This window comes from Acanthaster planci, linkage group LG20 (genome assembly GCF_054643075.1).
Source record: "Acanthaster planci isolate LZ-2023a linkage group LG20, COTS_SCS, whole genome shotgun sequence".
Lineage (NCBI taxonomy): Eukaryota > Metazoa > Echinodermata > Asteroidea > Valvatida > Acanthasteridae > Acanthaster > Acanthaster planci.
Genome location: NC_141796.1, coordinates 11,031,448 through 11,052,471, shown reverse-complemented (window position 1 = coordinate 11,052,471; position 21,024 = coordinate 11,031,448). Strand labels below are relative to the sequence as shown.

The following is a 21,024-nucleotide window of genomic DNA, read 5'->3' as shown; positions in this document are numbered from 1 at the left end:
AAGCTTTGTTGATTAGGGTTTTTAGAGATTTGTGTTCGTTTAAGTGAATTCTGTAGATAAAAGACCGAATTTGGTCCACTTTTATTTCCTCCTGTTTAAACATTTTACACCCCAAAAACCGCAACTACAATATGAATAAAACACAGTATACAATCTTACAGAAATACTTTAAGCAAGTTCCAAAGGAGGATCTGTGGAGAAACTTACTCAACGACACCATTCCATAAGATATTTCCGTACAAAACATTACGTGTATATACAAGCTGTACGGTTAGTTGTGCAAATGGGCGAGTACAGCATGATGTGGTAACAAAATTATTGTCGATTAAGATGTTTTAATTACTTCTCCGGCTATATGCTCTTAACTAGAAAATCCAGAAAATCCAGAAAGTATAGTTTGCTTGTCATTTATATTTTTATACAAAGGTCGTACGTAAAAATTGAAGGACCCGAGGGTTTTTAAGGGTATGTTCCTGACATCTCAAAATCTCCACCGGAGATACTTAGAAGTGGCAAAGTGTCTCAAAAAGTTAAGGTAATCACAATTTATGAGTTTGACCTTCTGACTCTTCTTTGGTCACAGATTACAAGTGGACACAGAACTGCTGAAAACGTTTTTCTTTGATCAGGCTTAGTTTGAATTGAATTTTTTTGTCTGCTTGTGTTTTTATAAATTTGCTCAAACTCAAAAGTTAACTTTGAAAATTGTTGCAACTTTTTTTCTTCGCAGTCAAATTAGTGCATAGCATATCAAGGGCGCCCTCTACGGACGAACTATTAATTGATGGCGCACTTAACTTCAATCGTACCCACGACACAGGGGCTGTAGGCTGAGTTCACTGACCTCTATGCTGATGATAGAGACCAGTGGCTGAGTTAGGGCGGCTTGTTTGCGTATGTTGGCAAACAGCTCGATTTGTTCAGGGGTTGGCCGCTCGAACGCTGGGAACGTACAACTGGTTATCGCTGCTAGTTAAGACCTAGTGGCAAGCAACATGCAACGTTGGCTTCCATGAATGTTTGTTGAAGATTAATGTTTGGATTACCGCGCTGAATTCTTTTCTACTAATTAAAAAATCACTTCTGTGTCACGGAAAATAATGATTAATGTTAATTTAGCAAAATTTTCCATATCTCCGGCTTTGTAAGCCGTCTGGCTATTTTTTGAAACTGTTCAAATATCAAAGTCTCAGGATTTTGTCCGTGTATTGTGTTCCTGTAAAATCCTGACGAGGATCGGAGGTGGTGTGTAATCCTAGCTGTGCAGAGTACAGAGTTGTAGGGTCATGTTTCTACCGGTCGAGCGCGACAATAAGAGACTAGTTTCAAGAACATACCGCCGGAACTCGACCAGAGATGCTTTCCTACTATCTCTATATGACGCACGATGGGAAGGAAGGTGTCAATTAATCTTGCTTGGTCCTGGTGGCGTGTTTACAAAGGGCGATAGCGACAGTGGTAGCGGCAACCAGAGTGATGACATTCAGTGTCAGGAGAAAGATGTGAACATGCCGCTTGAAACCTGGGACAAGGTGAAAGACAAGTTCGTTCCTGATTTGCGACGATCAACATTGTCGTGGAGTACTTTTTAAGTTTTACGGCATAAGGCGACCCCACGATATATTTTGTGCTATTTTGACACTAATTGCATGTACATAGGCCTACTCTCTAGTGCATATTGGGGGTACTTCCCACAGCCTTACAAAAAGCTCTACAGAAATGCAGGACTTTTGTTCACAAACCATTGCAACATTGAGGTTTCTCCCTGGGATGACACAGTTTTGCTCATGAATATGGAAATACTCGCCATTAAAACCAAATTGGGCAGTAAAATACCCTTCGAAATAGTGGAATAAAGTTGAAAGTAAGTTTAGCTGAGACCTAAGGTGAATTTTGAAGGTTTGTATGAAAACAATTGATTGCAGCCACACTTCAAGTTGAAGTTTATGGAAGATGATAAAAAATTGAACAACAAATTGAAAAGTCTAATTGATGATAAGGCTTATTTTGAAGCTCGTCCTTAAAATAGAATTGGTTGTTTCATTTACATGTAAGTCTGCATTCTTTTCTTACCAGAACAAAATATAAGCTGGATAGTGGATGCAAGATTGACGTCGCGGTGACCTTTGACATAGCAGGTAAGATTCTTCATCTGACCCGTATTTGGTGTGTTGGCCACGGTAAAGTTACTGCTCACAGTCGCCAGTCCATCATACTCGCTTGTGGACTGACGCAAACTCTCAAACTCCTCCCCAAACACCCAAGCGATGGACACGTCGGGTGAGACCCCGTGAACTCTGCACTCGAAGGTCCGCTCGGTTTCTAAGGGAATGCATGTTGCATCAGTATTGGAGACTAAACTTCCAGTTGTCAAGTCTAAAATATTGATGTATGGTTGTTGAACTGTCGGGAAAAGAAGGTGAAATGTTGCACGGTGTTAATAAAATGACCGACAGACAGACATCAAGGGCTCGTAGATTCTAGTCTGAATGTTTGCCGGGAATGACGCTCTCCAATAGTTGATTGTCAAGAAAGTAGTATGAACACCCTGTACATTTATCAGATAGAGACCTATGGACTAATCCGATTAGACGCCATAGCTGCGGTCGCACCGCATTCACACGCACATTCTTCAGCTTGACGCGCGTGTGCTTTTGGCAAATCGAAACCCAATTGGTCAAAGAGGCGTGTAACGCGCGCGTATCACCTGTCCACGAGCGTTGTGTCACCGAAGTAAAGGCTTCTAATTCTGATGGTCGAGTTACAGCTTGTGCCTTTGACCTACACAATCACAGAAAGCCGCATATTTGTGGGGTTGATAACATGCGCGAGTTATCATGCATCACAGGAATTTGACTTGTTTCTGTTTTATTTTAACACCGCCTGACGAGGATGTTGGTAAAATTCTCTTACATGGGCATGCAGTAAAGAACCTGCAAAATCTCGTCTCCATGAAGATCTTTTGTTGGAACCAGGCTGGCCCCCATGCGAGAACTTAAGTAGAAACAAGATCAGAATGGGCTTGTGTCCGAAACGAAACAGACTGGTAAACTTTGTACCGGCTGTTTAAAAAAAAAATGGTCATGTGACACCAGTTTACTATCATTTTTAAAGCTAATAATACATATATCCAGCGTAGGCTAGTTGTCAAAGTGGGCCTCGACAAGGCTAGTTTACCCCGGGCACACCGTCTACAAGAAGTGGTATTGGGAAAGGTGGGACGTCAGGGGCAGGCGGAGCCAAACACTCGAGCAATAAAAGCACTATGATATATTGCTACATTATTATGCACTTACCGTGAACACAAAGCACCATACTTTCTGACGTGTCGGCGTTTCCATGAAGCGTTTGCTCGCAGGTGTAGTTTCCTTCTGATTCCTCATCAACCGGTCCTATTGTGTGAGTACACACTCTCTCGGACGAATTGTTCCGCTGCAATTCAGTTGAGTTGCATGAAGAAATCACTTTCATGCCGTTAAACAGTACTTTCACGAAGCTTGCATTCCCTGAAGCGATGCATTTAATTGTTACTTTAGTCCCGGCCAATGCAACGCAGTGCCTGACAGGATCCATTCGATCAGACAGGTTTGCAGCTAGACCTTGTTGGGACAAAATGACACCAAGTAATCATGAGTTGCAACTATTAAAAAATATGCCAACAAGTAAGCCGACAAAATAATGACTTAGGATGGATAAACTGAGTGAAGCAGAACGCTGATACGGAGCCGGGATTCTGACATCATCGGCTTTGTGGGGGCCTGCGCGGTATACGCGGGTAGAGCCCAATATCTTACCTGTGAATTGCAAACACATAAGATAGACTGCGAGAAGAGAAACCCCAACGTCCATGGTGTCAAGAGGAAAGTGAGTGCACTGGACTTTTCCTGTCAGTGCTTCTCGCCACAAGACATAAATTATTCATGTTAATAAGCATTGCTATTTCAATTCTGCGCCTCGTGCCGTTGCGAAAGCGAAACTAGGAAGCTACAATAAACACACATTGTGTGGACGGATACGTTTTCAGAGGAATGGTTTCGAAAGAGGGAAACTGTCGTAGTACCACAGTTCATCACACACCCGACAATGACGAATGGACAGTTATGCTTATCTAAGGAATTGGAATTTATGTACACATACCGCACTGCAAAAAGAAAGAGCTGGTAGATTGGTACAAATATGTAAAATGATAAATTTCTTTCGCAGAGGGGGCATGTGTTATGTGCAGTAATTGATTACATGTGCAGGGGATTATCCTTCAGAAGTAATTACCAAATTGTCAAGAGATAGCTTACACGGTGAAGACCTTTTATTACTCTGGTGAACGGGAAGTAGGCCCTACGAGAAGTAGCAATTTGATATCAACTCTGATTCTGCTGTCACGCGATACAAAGATGAGGTCAAGGGTTCTGTCGTATGTTCTGTTTTGACCAATTTCCCTGGTGTGGCTATGTGTTGTTCGTGCTTCCCAGCTATTTGTCTTGTGAGCGCCCTCTCGCGTATCAGCAACAGAAGAACGTCTCGACCAAGACTAACGTAAGCGTTGCAGTCACGGACGTATATAAAAAAAACCTGGACTTGCAACGCCTTTGTATGAAAAAGAAGCCAACCAGCGGCCATTTTACCGAGCCGAATACAAAAGCGTGGGTTGACTCCCTTCTATTGACGTCAGGAAGAACAAAGGCGGGCATTACCAGGAAAGCTTTGTATTCGGCTCGGTAAAATGGCTGCGAGTGGATTCAATGACTCTATAAGCTGATTAAGGGCATTGCGAGTCCAGATTTTATTATACACGTCCGTGGTTGCAGTGAGTCGCATCGCTACCAACAAAATGAACACTCCCGACTAACTCGGCTATTTTCAACTGGTGAGGAGGTGCATCTGCTCGAGGCAAATAAGCCAGTTCGGTGTTTCAAAAAGCCTGGTGTCTTTAGGGTACAACGCACGCGCGTGAGTCTGCATGTGGCTGCGCTGATAGCATATGCAGCAAGGTATGAGACGGAGAGAACCCCCCCCCCTGCTTTGTGCCGGTCAATGTCTCGCAGGAATCTGGGGAATTCCTTTCAGACATCTTGGGGGATGTGTTAAGTAACAATAGTCTGGAATGTGTATAGGGATTGGACATGTTGGGGGGCGGGTACCCCTCAGTCTCATTTCTTGCTGGGTATAGCTGATAGGACAGACTATCACGTGCGCTGAGCTGGGTCCTAACAGCACGTAATGAACATGCGCAGTTGGAATACTGAACTGGCTCAAAGGCCATTATAGTTACTGCAAAAGCTACGTGTACATTGATCACTGTGACTACATGTACAAGTGATCGTGGGAAATTGAATATGTACATGTTATATGGACATAGCCCCAAATGCACAACATGCTGTGAAAATGATGCAGTGCTGGGAAAGTGCTTAATTCTGTTATTTCAATTTCTATCTAGAAAGAAGACGCCGGGGGGGGACCCCATAAACACTTACATTTGAAAAACTAATGCCATTTAGAAATGATTGGCAAAATGCCAAATAGAGCTCACACGTAGGAGACCTTACTATAACCAGGGTCCGGTTATGATATGAGAATTTAACGTTTGGCAGTTAACAAACCTTTAATTTCTAACGGCAAACGGTTCACTGTGAAAACCCCACGCAGATCGTTTAGGATAAAATAATAGGCCTTTCTGGTATCTGAAACCCTTAACTCGATATACATATGAGGTAATCAGGAATGTGTCAAAAACTGCAACATCTGTAGGTAATTTTCTCAATATTCTATATTCATGTCAACAATGTGAAAGGTGAATTTTTACGGATGAGATATTAGATGGCATTAGCATATCGAGAATCGGCTGTACCATCTGTTGAATTCCAAACAATGATTGCCTCTCATCTGCAGTAAGCGTGTACAAGCAGCACCACGCATTCATGGGCGGGGCATTATTCAGAGAATTAGATGTTTATACGGGCGCACGTACATGTATGTGTCACTCCCGGTTGACGGGTGGAAATTAACAACTTCGACCATGCGGAACCATACGGAATTGTCCCTTAGCAATTTGCCAATCCTGTGTTGATCCTTCTCATTTTGAAGATTCTGTTTGCACAAAGTTAACAAATGATCACATTAAAAAATTCTTTGTATGTGCCCTTGGAGGCCTTAACCGAATAAAACACTACAAAATAATGAAAAGAAATATGAAATTTAGCCTGAAAGTTGTTGGTAAGGTGATAAATTATTTCCATTTTCAATCGATCACTTGGTTTCCTTCCACTAAATTTCTCAATTTTAGAAGTTTCCCAGAACAGTGAGAGACTGCATACGACAGGCCAGAATCTCAACTGCACAATACAATCAGTTCTATGTAGCTAGAGTTTTTGGTTCGACTTTCAGGAGTTCTATTATTTTGATTCTCCTGCGCAGCGCGATATGATCTAGGCCTATACATGTTTTACATGCACAAACCGATCCAGCCACGTACCGTGCACGGTACATAGACACTGCGGCATGTTGCACGCGTTCCGGGGCGTAGATGTACACTGTACAAGTGCTGTAGGTGCATCCAGGTGCATGGAAGTTCTCGACGGAGCCGGTGTAGGCCTACAAGTTTATGTGGTTCATGCGTATAGGGTACATGTAAAACCGGGGATATATAGGTGGCAGATGTGAAAATTAACGTGTTTTATTTGTAAAAAAAAAGGCACTGTGAAATCACTACACTGTATATTGTATCCATTACGTAATCACCAGTCTAGCGCCACCACCGGCTTCACTAATTAATTCATTCACCGCAGAGACGGTAACATGTTTATTCATCTCTCTGCTTCTCATGGAAATACATTTACTTATTTTCTCTTAATTTACAAAAATATAACTATTTTTTGTCCCTGTTACCTCCCCTTTTCACATCAAGTGTTCCTGTACTATTAATTGATGTGAGAAAAATCCGTATTTTGGTGATTTTGTTGTGCTAGAAAATGTGTACTAGTGTGGTTTGCAAATAATTATGACGTTTGCGATATATCTCAATGTCGAATTTACCTAATTTTCAGTGATAAGCCTTCCAAAGCGTTTAATTCAGAATGTTATGCTTTCTTAATTTTATTTCAGCGATTTTGATATTTTAGACGCAAGTAGTTATGATTTAAATGCGTTTACAAGATGACGTCCATGTAAACCTCTGCTCTTGCTACTTGGTTTATTTGAGCACTTCCGAGTGTCACACATACGTTCAATTCAACACTTTCCTGGCCATTTTATAATGACAGATAGACCTCGGTTTCAGTAATCAACTTCATGCATGCGAAATTACTGTACTTTTATGTTGACGTCTTTCGTTCCTGAGTCACTGAATTCTTAAGCTCACAAGGCCGTAGGATTATGTGGGATGAACAGAATCGGTCCTGAGTTAGGTCGATATGCAAATGCGTCCGGTCGGGAAGAAAAAAAATCTAGTGGAAAACCTTCAGCAAATTTAAAACATTCACACCTTTCACGCCTGGCTTGAATTCCCATGGCTCTCATTACGCATGCAAATGACCCTAAAAATGGGACATGCGCAGTTAATAATACGTGGGTAATAATGCCATCTTGTTGTTTTGGAATAGTCTGGGTAACATTTGGTACGGGAGAGTATTTCACTCCTCAAAAACTGGTGAGCATTCAAGTAATCTATGATCATTCTGTTCAATCTAAAAATATGATGCATATTGTCTATGTGGCCTTCTTTGTGGCCACAAATAATTAGATGCGCACTTTGCGATTGTATACCCTGTGTCATTTTTCGCTTATATATAGGTGAAGGGTTGACGCCACGTTGGAGAATGATATCATTGTGCACATTAATGCGGGTATATTCGCGTGCATTTTTTGTAGAGTGCTTTATTTCTTAACTGGGAAATCAAGTGTATTGACTCAGACTGGTAGAATCCTAAGATTAAAGCTGTTATGGGGAATACAGTCCACCCATATATATATATTTAGGAAAAATTCTGGTCAAAAAGTCTTGTAAAGGATTGTGCTAAACCTGAAAAATGTATCTGGCATTTTCTCATTCGTTATATTGTGGATTTGGTTTACCTTTCCACAAACAGGCTTGTACGTCATTCGATGGCCTTCATGGACATGTTTGTGACTTTTCTGCTTCTTGTATTCTTGTTGCGTACCGAAGAGAGTAAACTATGTCCATCAGGTTCAGGTTGGTGAACGAATTCATGGTCAGCTTTGAGGATCTACCTTAAAACAAATCAGTAGCAGTTACGAGAGAACATTCATCAACGATACATGTATTTCAGGAAAAGTCAGTCACATTGAACAGCCATATAGAATATAAAATTATCCTTACCAATTTCACTGAAATCACCAACACACATTACTTTCTTTCTTATGACGCGTCTGAAGTTTCAATAGCATAATACAGTACCGAAGTGACTACGTCACACACCCAGTCTTGTGTTTAAAAGGCATTAGCGCGAGAACCAGCGCGTGATCCATCAACGCACGCGTACTCCATTCGTTTGTACTGCATTTACAATCACACTTTAGTATTCTATATCAAACTTATAGAATAGGTTTTAAGAGTATACCGTTGGATCCTGCAGATACGAATATGCAGAACATCTTTGGTGTTGCCAACAAGCAAGGCTACTTTCAGCGTGGGATATGGCACCGTGTTCCCTGTCAGTCATTTCTTTCCGGAGAGGAACTTCTCGGTGTATTTTGGTTCCGGGGATCAAGCATTGAAGACCCCAATAAAATACTTGTAGCCAGCTTCTCAAGCAACCGATACGTTTACGCTAGCAAAAGATACACATTTTCGTCCGAGTTCAGCCTCGTGGTTAAAGATGTCAAAGACAGTGATGAAGGCGGATATTTGTGTAAGGTTGCACCGCGTCACGTGATTGACAGGGTTGGAAAGATTGATGTGCAGGTTATTGGTAAGAAATTTGTCAAGGAAAAGAGTTTATTAAACATTTTACATAGACGTGCTTTTAATCCTTTGTTGGCTAACAAGTCATGCTATTTTTCAATATATGAAAAATTCATCGAGGGATTATATATCTGAAATATGAGGACAAAGTAATTCAGCTGATTACAATCCCGCCAGCGTGCGATCCTTGTATCGATTTATCAGTCACGTGTAGTGGGAATTGTAATTTTATTAATCTTCTTGAACGATCTAGAGTGACGTTAATAACTTATTTGAATTATTATTAAAATTATTTGATGCTTATCGCAGGTAACACGTTTCCAGCCAGACCGAGTGAAGCCTCGACGATTGTCAGCGTCCAGCGAGGACGCAGGCAGACCCTTACGTGTCACTGCGCGCCATCAGACGCACAAGTGTCCGTAGTATATTGGTCAGTTGGAGAGGGTGTCACTGCTGACACAGATATCATTGCGGCACGTTTCTCCGATGGTACATTCCTTCAGGTCCGTCACGGCGCAGATTATTCAATATCCAGAAATTTTTCTCTAACAGTCAACTCTGTCAGTGGAAATAACACAGGGAGATATTGGTGTCACGTGTTTCTGTTGAACGGTACACGGCAAAATTGTTACATAGAGGTACATGTTGCAGGTGAGTACTTAATGGTTTTTACATTCTCTTTGGCACATCTTTTAATACAAAAATGGAACAGCGTTTTATGAATATTTGCACGACTAATGTTCACAAAGTTGATTGTAGTCTGAACTGATTAAAAAACGCGACTAATGAACTTTAGCTTCTTTAATTATGGACGTGGTAAAACCATTGTTGCAGATAGAGATACCGTACCACACTTATTTATGTAAGAGAAAGCGTATCGTTTCATCCTGATCGAGTGAGGGGTTGCGTTTCATTTTTGTTCAGTTGGAAGTCAAACCAACCAAGCACTCCGAGCCTCTGCAACATCTTTCTACCTTCGTGAGGGAAGATACCAGACAATCCCGTGTACGACATGGGCACCTGGTGATGAATTCTGTTTACTGCAGTGGTATAAAGTTGACCTTTCAGGTCGAAGACTTGTCCTGAACTACTCGGTGTCGACAAATGCCGTCAGTGCTGTGAGTGGGTTTGATCTCAGCGATGACTATGGCCTGTCATTTACATCGGTGAACTTCTCGCATGCTGGACGGTACAGTTGCCACCCTGGTTACATCAATTCCAGCTTTGATGATCTGCTTGACTGTCATGTGTTTGGTACGCTATTCAAGACTTACACCATCACGCATGTACAAACGTGGTTTTATTTCGACAGGGGAATGATCTTGCTGTTATATGGTACACGTAAATGACCAATGTTCTCTCTTTAGTAACTCTATAACATGTGTTCTCTCTTCTCTTGTGTTAGGTGAACAATTTCCTTTAGGTAGTAAACCAAGTGTCCGAGGTACGTCCGTTACCTATGAACCCGGCAAAGTGCAAATACTAAGGTGTCCTACTGGGTTGAATGTCACTGCTATGAGCAAAGCAACTCTCCTCTGGTCTTTTGGTGCTCGAGATGCAAACAGTGTCACTGTGATTGGTAGAATCGATATCGTCGATGGAAATAGTACCGTATCAGAGCTTGGAAAAATCTGCGTCAGCATTTCCTCTGAGGGTTCCCTTCATTTGGATGATTGCCCCCAAAACGGTGACGTCAGATATTGGTGTCATGTTTTTGCCAACAATGAGTTGCGGCAGTCTTACATAGATGTTTTGACTCAGGGTAAGTGGACAGTCACTGAAAGGGTTGACCTCAAGATTCTTGCACTTCAGTTGATTCATTGAAATAACACGAGCGTTTAAACTTTGTGCCTGTGATAGCAGTATTCCCACTAAAATCATTTTCATTACACAGATAGAGCCTGGCTCACCTCTGTGATAGTTTCTGCCGTCTTCGTTATCATTGCTGTGATTGCCTTTCTGATATTCAAGTACCGCAAACACAGGTCGAATGGCCATCAGGACGGCTACTCAGCAATTGAAGGTACGTGTCGTTAGTCAACCCAGTTGAAATTAAGCACTCATCGTGAGGTGTTTTCAGTAAATCATTTATTTATGAGATATCGTTGCTTGGTTACAGTGAGCATGCTTGGCACATGGTAGCTGATGCCCAGAATGTGGATGCATTCTATATGGAAATTAATGAGCATTGTTTAGTTTAAGCTTCCTTTTTGTTGAACATACTGCTATACGATAGGTACGAAGTTAAAATCAAGAGGGATTGTAGAAGAGTGCAAAGAGTTCTTAAGGACAACCTTACTCGGTCTTCCTACTATACCGTGGCTCACGGAGGACGATGGATGCTGCGCTTGGGTAGAAGATGTGTATTCATCGAGTGAGCTACTTGCCATTATGTATGTAGATGGTAGGTCAGTAAAATACAGAATACACTCAACGAATGAAATCTTTGAGGATGGCATCTTAATGCCGTCTAGTAATGTCCTTTTGCAGGGAAGAGCGGGGAGCGGCAAGACTTTCATCTTGTATAAAATGGCTTATGACTGGGCTTGTGAGAAATCCGAATCTGTCTTCCAGAAGACAAAAATAGTCTTTCTGTTGCCAGTGCAAGTCCTCCTTGAAACGAGGAATGTCGGTGAGGCAGTAAAGAAGTGCATGCTGTCAAGCAAAACACAATTTTCATCAGAAAATGTCAACGAGTATTGTGTTGAACACTTAAGTAATGTGGTCATTCTCGTCGATGGCTGCTCTGGCAAAGATGATGTTACAGGCGCGTGGGAGGTCTTGAAAGAACAAGGTCTTCTTGAGTGCCAAGTTGTGATGACAATAAGACAAGCACAAGAAGCAGAAGATGTGTGTAAAAAGTATAATTTTCGCCACGTGTTGACCAATGGATTCAATTTATCCGGTCACCTGAATAGGTACGTTGAGAAGTTACTTGGCTCCAAAGTACACGATAACCTCCTCGATTATTTGGACAAAGATGTTCTCCCTCCAAAATTGTCCCGTCTGCCAGTCGTTATCCGTGTTTTGTGTCTTTTGTCCAGTTGGACAAACGATGAAGCTTTTAGAGATAAGCCGACGATGACTGATTTGTTGACCAGGTTAGTACGCTGCTTGTTTGATTCTAACATGGAAAAACGGAAAAAAAATTTCAGGAGCATGTTAACCAAGGAACAACTTGGCATGGTTGCAGAACTTGGTAGAGTGATCTTCGACAAGGTCTGTGAGGGTTCCGGAGATCCTTTTTCTTTTTCAGAATCAAGTTTTCGAGAGATTTCCAGAAGTGCCCAAACATTCATCGAAAATTGCCTAAAGAGTGGACTGATCTGTCGGACTCAGGAGATAATCCGGTCCGGCGAAACCGAAAAGATTCCCTTGGCGGAGACAGGCTCGAAATCTCACATTAGTTTCCGAGGACTTGTGGATAAGCCGAATACAGAAACTGAGGTCAGTGAACTAGTTCCTTTGGCACGCACAAATGAAAATGTTCACTTTATCCCAGAAATCCTGGGGGAGTTTTGCGCTGGTAGCTACTTGTCAAATGCAGAAAAGGGCAAGCTGTTGGAATCAGCCAGAAAGGCTGATGTCGATAAGTTGGCCAACATTCTAGTCTTTGCTAGTCAGCGCAGTGTCGCGTGTCGTTCTGAGGTGATTGAGTTTCTAGTGGAGCGTGTCTCAGAATCAATGAACCGAGTCCAAAATATTGCAAGTGAATTGGAGGTGCAGAAGGTGATTGATTTGTGTCTGCAAGTGAATTTCGAAGGCAAATGCAAATGTTCTTTGAACAAGGATCTCAGGTCAATGTTTCCTGAAGGAAGGTTGCGTTTGTTTGGAATCTCCAGACATAGGTTGAGGCTTTTGTCATACCTTCTAGAACATGCAGAGGGACCGAGCACAGACTGTAACTTGAATCTGAAGTCAATTGAGCTGTTCCGGTTTGAGCAACATGATTGGGAAGAAATTCAGGAATACCTGGAGGAGTTTGTTCCAGGCTCCATCAAAAGTACAACATGCAAACGTCTGCATAACCCAAAGCAGCACCTGAAAAAGGAAATAACATCCAGAACCTCCAAAGACCAGATGTTCCTCCATCGTCAGTCAGAAAGGGATAGTGCTGTCCTGACCTTGGAGTCTATTGCACTTGAAGATCTTCGGGAGTCACAGTCTGGCAATTGTCAAATGTCAAGTTCGTCGCAAAGTTTTGTTCTTTCCCTTTCCCATCTGACATTGCTGGACAGCGTCGTACTTGTTGGTTCAATCTTAAATCCCGGTGAAATTTGCAGTTTAGCCAACCATGCATTACGTAACCTTCCAAAGTTAAAAAGATTGGATCTTCGTCTTAATAAAGAATTTGATGACGCTGCATTCACTACCGTGATGTTTTCACTGCCACAGTGGAAATCACTAATCGACCTGAGGTTGTCTCTTTTCAAGGTTACTCCTAAAGGGTTCTCAGAAGTTGCAGTGGCAGTGAAGGAGGAGGGATTGACTTTGGGAAGATTGACAACCTTTTATCTTCTTCACAGTCAGCCATCTGACTCGTTCGCTAAGTTTCTCACGACCAGCCTGGTGTACCTTAATAATCTTAAGAGCTTACACATTTCAGGTTGCGTGGGTCGCGACAGTACCATGTCGGAGTCAGCTCTCAAGGAATTGGAAAAGGGTATGAAAGAGTCACAACTGAGGGGGAATGCTGAGTTTGTTGTTGACAGAATGGAGCCATTAAGTACAAGACTGTCATCAAAAGACAAGAAAAGAAGAAAGACAGAAGTGGGGCAAGGATCTTTCCAGTCAGCGTGACATTAATACCAGGGCTTGGAGAGCCTAGCAATTCAGAAGCAAAGGCACGCAAGAACGACTGGAAACGGAGACACAACTTGGTTCGGCGGTCTTGTTTATGGACTTCTTTGGAGTTCTGTTGATTTCATTACTTTTTTTTGTCAGATACTTGTGAAACTTCCGAAAGTGTGTACAAACTGTATTCTGCATGGGATTCAAAGGATGAACTTCAAGTCTGAATCAGGAAATACTCTTTGCCAAGGACAATTCTGATCGTTATCCCGTCGCAGAGCTGAGCAAAAACACTAACGGAGGAAAATGAGCTGGCTGTTTTGCCATCAGAACATGAAAACGCTCAGTTTTCCTTGAGTTCCTTCCCAAGCTTCGTTCTGGTATGTACAAACATACCAAAAAGTTATATAACAGAAAATATTATGGAAGTAGTTGTTAAGGTTGATGTTTTAAACAATGTGGAATACTTGGCCCAGGTTTAAGGTTAACTAGCCGTTAGAGTACAGATCATCGGCAAGAACAGGGTATCCCCTTTGCTTAAGACGGGTCCGATAATGAAAACTATGTGGCACAGACTTTTTTGATCGTGCAATATATGTCTGTACACATGAATCTTGCCGATATAATAGGTAGTATTAAGGTTGTTTTAAGCTTTGTTATGTAGTGCATGGCTTCGGCAAATTTTATTTTAGATGTTCCCAGCAACTGGGACTTGGTTTGGATGGGTATGGATCAAGACTCTTTATTTTTAAGGTCTGGTGTATATTTTTAAGTCAAAAGGAATCTCCAGATTGCATTTGTTGTTAATTGTTGCTCACTTCCTAAGTTCATTTGTTATGGAAATTTAAACATTGTTTTTTAACTAATAAAAAACTTCATCTGTTCAATAGCTGCAGGGGTGACTTTTTATGTGTGTCGTGTATTAGAACGCAATAGGCGGTGGTACAAGAGATGGAGCCTTTGTCCACCACCGTTCCAGAAGGTTGTAGCTTCTCCCCTCTCTTTTGAAGCTATTTACCAGTTAGCCAAACTTCCTTTAAATACAAAATCAAAATCGAGTCTTTTTCTTTTCCATGCCATTTTATCTTCCCACTGATAAATTTCAAGTAGTTTAAAGCATATCTTAACATTTTAGTGCAGTGCATAGGCTCTTTTCTTTCAAAGTTTAGTACTCGGTGAAGTACTCATTTGCATGAAGATATTCAAGCAATTAATCACTATCATTATCACGACTAATTTAATGAAGAGCTGTTTTGCATTTTGTCAGCTTCTCCCATAACGACTTATTGATTACCGCAGGCTGTTATGGACAGTACCAATATGCTTTTTGGAAGCAAAGTCCCAATAATTAACATATTCAGATCTGAATTAATTAATCGAAAGTGATTTAAATGCAAACGTCGGGTTTATTATTATCATTATCATTTTTGTGACTCATTTTGTAACTTCAACAGTTCACACTCGGTATTGTTTTAGATAATTCATATTTCCTTTAATTGTTTTAACAAATATTCTAAATCTGTAAATACAAGAATCTCTGCTGCATACTTCTATTTCTGAAATAAATAAAAGAAAATCAGTAAAAGGGTTGATCCAAGAAAATGTATGTAATTTTTCATGTGAAGGTAACATACTTGACACTATTGGGCTGTATTTGGTCGACGTGGATTATAAACACGTGTAATTAAATTATGAGTGCTTTTAAACAAAAATTCTTGCATACGAATAATAAGTTATATGTACACTATATAAAGTTCTATGTACAAAATCCAGGGTATCCCCTTTGCTTAAGATGGGTCCGCTAATGAAAACTTAGTGGCGTAGTTGATTGTGCAATATGTCATGTAATTAAATTATGGGTGCTTTTAAAGAAAAATTCTTGTATACGAATAATAAGTTATATGTACACTATATAAAATTCTATGTACAAAATCCAGGGTATCCCCTTTGCTTAAGATGGGCCCGATAATGAAAACTAAGCGGCGTAGTTGATTGTGCAATATGTCATGTAATTAAATTATGGATGCTTTTAAAGAAAAATTCTTGTATACGAAGAATAAGTTATACATGTATATATAATATCAAATTCCAAGTTCTATAGAGTACCGAAGTGAATACGTCACGCACACAATTAGTGTGTTAAGGGCATTAGGGCGAGAACCAGCGCGTGAACCAACACACGCGCGTACTCCATTCGTTTGCACAGCACTTTCTGGTTAACAGTGACGTCACACTTTGGTACTCAGTGCACAAAATCCTTTTGGCCTGGAGAAAAAAACATCTTCTGCAACTTTCTGCGTCTGCACTAGTCCGCTGTTAGAAGAGAACTCATCCTTCCAGAACAAAGAATTGCTCTCTCTGTATATGTAGCAGAGATTCAAAGCTCAAAAAGATGATACCAAGATGGGGTTACGGTGCATTTTAAAGTAATGGTTTTCCTTCGGAAGCCAAGTTTATGGAAATTCTGAGTACCTTTGTAGCCCACGCCTGTAATGTAACGCATCGGCTGAATTCAAGTTATAGGCGACAGCCTTACACTTACACCCTCCTGAAGACGAACAGAGCATACTGTTTGGAACGTTGATGTCCACCATCGGTTCTTCTCAGAACCACACACTCATAAAAGAGATTCTTCCTTGTACGTGCAACCGCAAGCCTACCTAATTCAGTGCTTCTACCATGCTTAGCTGCAAGTCTTATCTAACCTTACACTAATTTGAAATCCTATGTTGTCACTCTTTGAATCCACTGAGTTACTACATCCAGGTCCTGCTCTATGATTTGATATAATAAACCACCCTTGTGCTATCAACTCCTGTCAGTCATTCCGTCTGTACCCTGAACAGTGTTTCACGACATCGGCAAAAAAGTGCCGAAGCGACTGGAAGTGGGTTTAAACAGAAACGCAACTGCTCTCCTTTGTCACGTTACTATCTGTGCGGGCTCTGGCCAGAGCACTATATAAGACTTTAGTTGACTTCGTGGCTTCACGTTTCTGTCGCTTGTTCTGCCTCTTCTTGTTAAAAATGTACATGAAGGTCGCCATGTTGAGAACCAGCACAGCAGTCACGATGCCCATTCCAACAAAGAGCGCTTCGCTCGCAGTCCAGGTGAAGACCGGTCTCGGGGTGCTTTGTGACTTTTCTGATCTTCCAAGTGGTAGTGATGCTGCACCTTCTGAGGTAATTTTATGGAGAAAAGAAAAGTGCCAATTTTATTGTTTTGAGGTCACAAAGCAGAACTTGAAAGAACTTAATGTTCATGAATTTTTTATTGGGTTTTTCGGTTTATTTATTATTCATTTAGTCATTTATTTATATTTATTACAAAGAAAGAGGAGGCCCTATGATGAAAATGGCCCTTAAAACCAGGATGTTTGGACATCATGTCTGGAAAAGGGCGTCTGTGATTTTTTTCCCTCACCACTCACAATAGGCTCAATTATTGGCTCATATGTGCCGAGCAGATCCGTTTAGTTTGATTACTTATTAGGAATGATAATGTTGTAAAACTAATATTTAGTGTGGGGACTTCTGTTCTTAATGATATAAAACAACTTTAAGATGGCCAGCATTTGAGAAAGGAAACTGATTTCCGAATCGCAGATTTCTCACCATTACTAGAAGTGTGAAGCTTCTGGTACGCTGTTTCAGGACCCTGGGTACTCTCGATAGTCTCGGCATGGGTCAGTCGAACTGTGTTGCACAGAAGATACGAAACAGTTGAGTGAAGTATGATAGCTTTAAAATACTCGTAGTGTCGCATTTCCAAAGTTACAATGCATTTTATGTGAATAAGAGCGCGTTTTTTAACCTTCACACTAATACGAACAATTCACAGTGGTGTGTCTCCAAGAGTTTGCAACATGTTGATCAATCACGGTGCGCGAAACCCTTTCTAAACGCGCATTGGGTTGACAGATTTCGCGCACTGTGATCGGTTAACGCCTTGCCAACTCTTGGAGGCGCACTATTATGAAAAGCCCGCATTGATTGTAAATAATGGATGTTGTATCACCTTGCTCAGTACTGACGGCCTCTCTCCCATCAGACTGCACAGGGAGCTGGTTGCTCCCAGCTGCCAGATCTGACAACTTTGGTGATATACCACAGGACCATGGGCTACTTTCAGCAGCGTGGACATCCCGCCTTGTGTCAAAAGTCGAAGAAAGTCTGCAGTAAGCGCTGGCTTCATCAAAGACGCAACCAGGCACCAGACAGTCTAGAGAACATTCTGTGTTTGTACGTTCGGCACACGGCGAGGCTGTTGCCAAACCATAGTTTGCGCAGACAGAGCAGGATGCACAGAAGTAATACCTACGGCAAGACAAAAGAATACATTCAGCAACTGTAGGTTGAACAATACAGTTTTAACCTACAATTGCTGAACGTATTACCGTTCCTTATTTAAATACTCAGGTAGGTTTCGCTGAATTTTGTACATCTCAGTTTGCAAGGCACGTGTAACTTAACTGGTATAGGCGTGGTCAATAGTTAACTTACCCTTTGTTAGCTGTCGACTAAGCGAATTCCACTGTAAACAAACGTTGCACAGTGTAACCCAGCAATTGCTGTGATGCGAGGTTGGGGTCGACAGTACTTTATCGCCTCTCCGACCCGGCTATTTGCTTTTCTGAATCTTGTTTGTTTATATTGTTTTATATCGTTAAACAATATACCCTACGAAATTTTCAATACTTACTTGACCTTCCCATCTGACTTCACACGTTCATAGTACATCTGTCCAGTCACGCGCTCAGTTTCGGGTACCACGATAGCAAACTCGCGCCCTCTACGGCAGGCTGGGTATCTTGGGTAGAGAGTGTCCCAGTCCCCCATTGCTGTGTGATCCTCGACCTTCATCGATGACGAGGCGAAAGCTGCAGTGGCCAAGCAACTGGCAGCGGTCAGTGCGATAAACGCAGCTGATTTCATCTTCAAACTCGGCTGAAATTGAACAGACAAATGTGGCTACTCGAGAAATTCCAAAGAGCGGAAGTTCAATACTCCGAATGAAAATTCACCCGTCCAACGAAAATTTAGGACATGCTGGATTCAAGGGACATTTTCTCACTGGAATGGTATGGAATTTTATTTGAGTTTCCACTGAAAGAGGCTGAGTATCCAGCTATTCCAGTGGGCTCAGCGTCATGCAGAGCGTCGAAGAAGAGACCATCTCAAAGCTCACGTCGTGAGTTTAGGGTTTTACAAAGCAATCATACGAAAGAAGGATCACTATTTATTTCCTTCTCAATTGTCTTGTCCGTGGTTTTACTCTTCGATGGCTCCAGCCTCAGATGTCCTCGATTAGAATGTTAGGGTTCCTGTAGTCCATCCGTACAATACTAATTTTTAAACATTCGTTCCTTCGGAGCTTTTGCCAACCCTTTTAGCTGCGGTGTAGGTCTGTTATTGACACAGGCCCAACCTTTATCTTCGTTATCAGTGTCAAGTGCTGTATTAACGGAAATTTCCACTGTGGTGTTTATCTTTCCATTTCTAGACAGGAGCATTGACATTGGAGTGGAAAATTACAAATGCTCAAGCAAGCAAGTGTATGCATTGGTGTTGCGCACAGTGTCATGTGATTTCAAAATTACCCAGTCACAATGGCGCGGTTTACTCGTTAGCAATAGAAGCATACTCAAATTGTGCTGTTTATTATAGGAATCCAACCTGTGATTATTTTGTTCTAGGTTGTCGGTTTTGTTTGAGGGTACTGTTTATTTGTTTCCGCCTGCTTTTCTCGACTTGTCTGTATGGCTAATGTGAAACCAAATCGCCGTGGGAGCTAACATTTTAAAGCTTGACGAGATACCACATCAAATACTACAATCCCCAAGTTTTGTCTTTAAAACATCATTTTAGATGTTTATAGGATTCTCTCCTAGTTTTCAGCCGACAGCTATACCTCTGAATTTCATTTTTCAGTAGGCCTACCAATTTTTTTGCTAGTTATTCGCTAGTTATAAAATTACATGAAGGTACAGTTGTACAAATTGGAATGAATGAAGTAACGGTAGATATACAGTCCTATTCGGATTGGTGTTCGTGAGAGAAGCAACTTAAGCCATCTTAATGGGTGATGGTGGAATGGAGATTTTGGCTCGGACATTAGAAGGGGGCGATAAGACGCGCTTCCTTCCGGATCAGCTTAGAGGATAAGTCATCGACCATTTTGTGTGACCTAGGAGATGGTTGCCAAGCCTTTGTCACACTTTCGCAATTTCGATCTGTCTTTGCCATTTGTCAATCTCTAGTTACAAAGTCCTTCAGATGATGTTAACTTCTTCGAAACTAAGAGTTTCCTTTGTATACCGTGGTATCTAAAGACCCGGCTCAGTAAGTCAACGGAGCAAACATATATCTCTCCGTACAAACCAGCTACCATGCTAAAATCCTAGCACAAGAAACGACCAAACTATAGCAAATAGGAGAGACAACTTATATGTTGCAATGAGAAATGTATCAGTTGAAATGATTTCAAAGCAGTATACCTAAAAACGAAAATAACAGGGCTTCTAAAATGCGTTTCGACATAAGGGTATTACAGTGAACTAAATTCTTTTTTTAATAATGAAGAACAGTTTCCTTATGAATGTGCTTTGAAGATTGATAATACGTTAGTCCGAGTGTGCACTTACATAATTATGACATGGTCAGTTAGCCAAGTAAAAACTTCGGATGTTATAGTGATAAAGAAAATTACTGAAAATTCTGTCGTGCAGAGAAACTTTAATACGGTTCCTACCTTTGTCGGTGAGCTGGGTTGGAACTTTTCGGAAATGGATTCGTTCACACTAATTAACGAATCTGTGTCAAATCCTGCACTCTTTTATCACCAGTAAAATATACACCACACTAAAACAAGCGTGCAAACTCTCAAATATTTCGATGAATTGTGATGTTGGTGAAGCTTTGACAGGGTGATTTTTATTAGCATGTTTGTTAGCACTTTGTTGACATACCAGTGCGTGATCTTCAATCTGAAGTAAAGTCAACTCTCGAAGTGTCAATAAAGTGTTGTATTGGTGCAAAGTCCTACCAGTGCTTAAACATGCATGGTGAAATTTTTACGTCAGGTGTAATAAGTTACTCCAGTGTGAGCTTTTGATTAGTACTATTAGATTAAAATACACGTGAAACGACGAGAAATTTCTTGATTATACGTGTGCCCGTGTAGAACCCACAACTCACTTGTTCCTCTTGAGGAGAGTAAATTTTATCTTGCCAATTTTTGTTTTAATTCAATAAACAGTCCGTCAAAGTACTATACCATTCTATGCAAAGCTGAACGTATACATCACACACTGTGGC

At 41.2% G+C, this 21,024-nt stretch overlaps 3 protein-coding genes across 6 annotated transcripts; 1 reads left to right on the top strand and 2 right to left on the bottom strand.

Moving 5' to 3' along the window:
* Nucleotides 1-48: 48 nt before the first annotated feature.
* Nucleotides 49-8,320, bottom strand: LOC110987711 (uncharacterized). 2 transcript variants are annotated; one of them, XM_087130698.1, is made up of 4 exons: nt 8,068-8,320; nt 3,297-3,599; nt 2,074-2,403; nt 49-1,522 (listed from the first exon to the last, which is right to left on the bottom strand). In XM_087130698.1, the coding sequence occupies exons 2-4, from the start codon at nt 3,571-3,573 to the stop codon at nt 1,407-1,409; spliced, it is 723 nt and encodes a 240-aa protein (XP_086986824.1). In that variant the 5' UTR covers nt 3,574-3,599; nt 8,068-8,320; the 3' UTR covers nt 49-1,406. The 2 variants fall into 2 exon arrangements, with proteins under 2 accessions (XP_086986824.1, XP_086986823.1); XM_087130697.1 differs by lacking the exon at nt 8,068-8,320 and adding an exon at nt 3,795-3,936.
* Nucleotides 7,114-16,520, top strand: LOC110987702 (cell adhesion molecule CEACAM1-like). Of its 2 annotated transcripts, XM_022250681.2 has the most exons (8): nt 7,146-7,642; nt 8,082-8,185; nt 8,589-8,924; nt 9,227-9,568; nt 9,842-10,171; nt 10,323-10,679; nt 10,812-10,940; nt 11,154-16,520. In XM_022250681.2, exons 2-8 carry the CDS (start codon nt 8,098-8,100, stop codon nt 13,715-13,717), a joined length of 4,146 nt encoding a protein of 1,381 aa, XP_022106373.2. In that variant the 5' UTR covers nt 7,146-7,642; nt 8,082-8,097; the 3' UTR covers nt 13,718-16,520. The 2 variants fall into 2 exon arrangements, with proteins under 2 accessions (XP_086986814.1, XP_022106373.2); XM_087130688.1 differs by lacking the exons at nt 10,812-10,940; nt 11,154-16,520 and having other exon boundaries at nt 7,114-7,642; nt 10,323-10,805.
* On the bottom strand, nt 15,176-20,871 carry LOC110987710 (uncharacterized). Of its 2 annotated transcripts, none has more exons than XM_087130693.1 (5): nt 20,459-20,871; nt 18,410-18,654; nt 17,726-18,024; nt 17,323-17,403; nt 15,176-16,882 (listed from the first exon to the last, which is right to left on the bottom strand). In XM_087130693.1, exons 2-5 carry the CDS (start codon nt 18,640-18,642, stop codon nt 16,602-16,604), a joined length of 894 nt encoding a protein of 297 aa, XP_086986819.1. In that variant the 5' UTR covers nt 18,643-18,654; nt 20,459-20,871; the 3' UTR covers nt 15,176-16,601. The 2 variants fall into 2 exon arrangements, with proteins under 2 accessions (XP_086986819.1, XP_086986818.1); XM_087130692.1 differs by having other exon boundaries at nt 15,176-16,885; nt 20,459-20,703.
* Between the last annotated feature and the right edge of the window lie 153 nt (nt 20,872-21,024).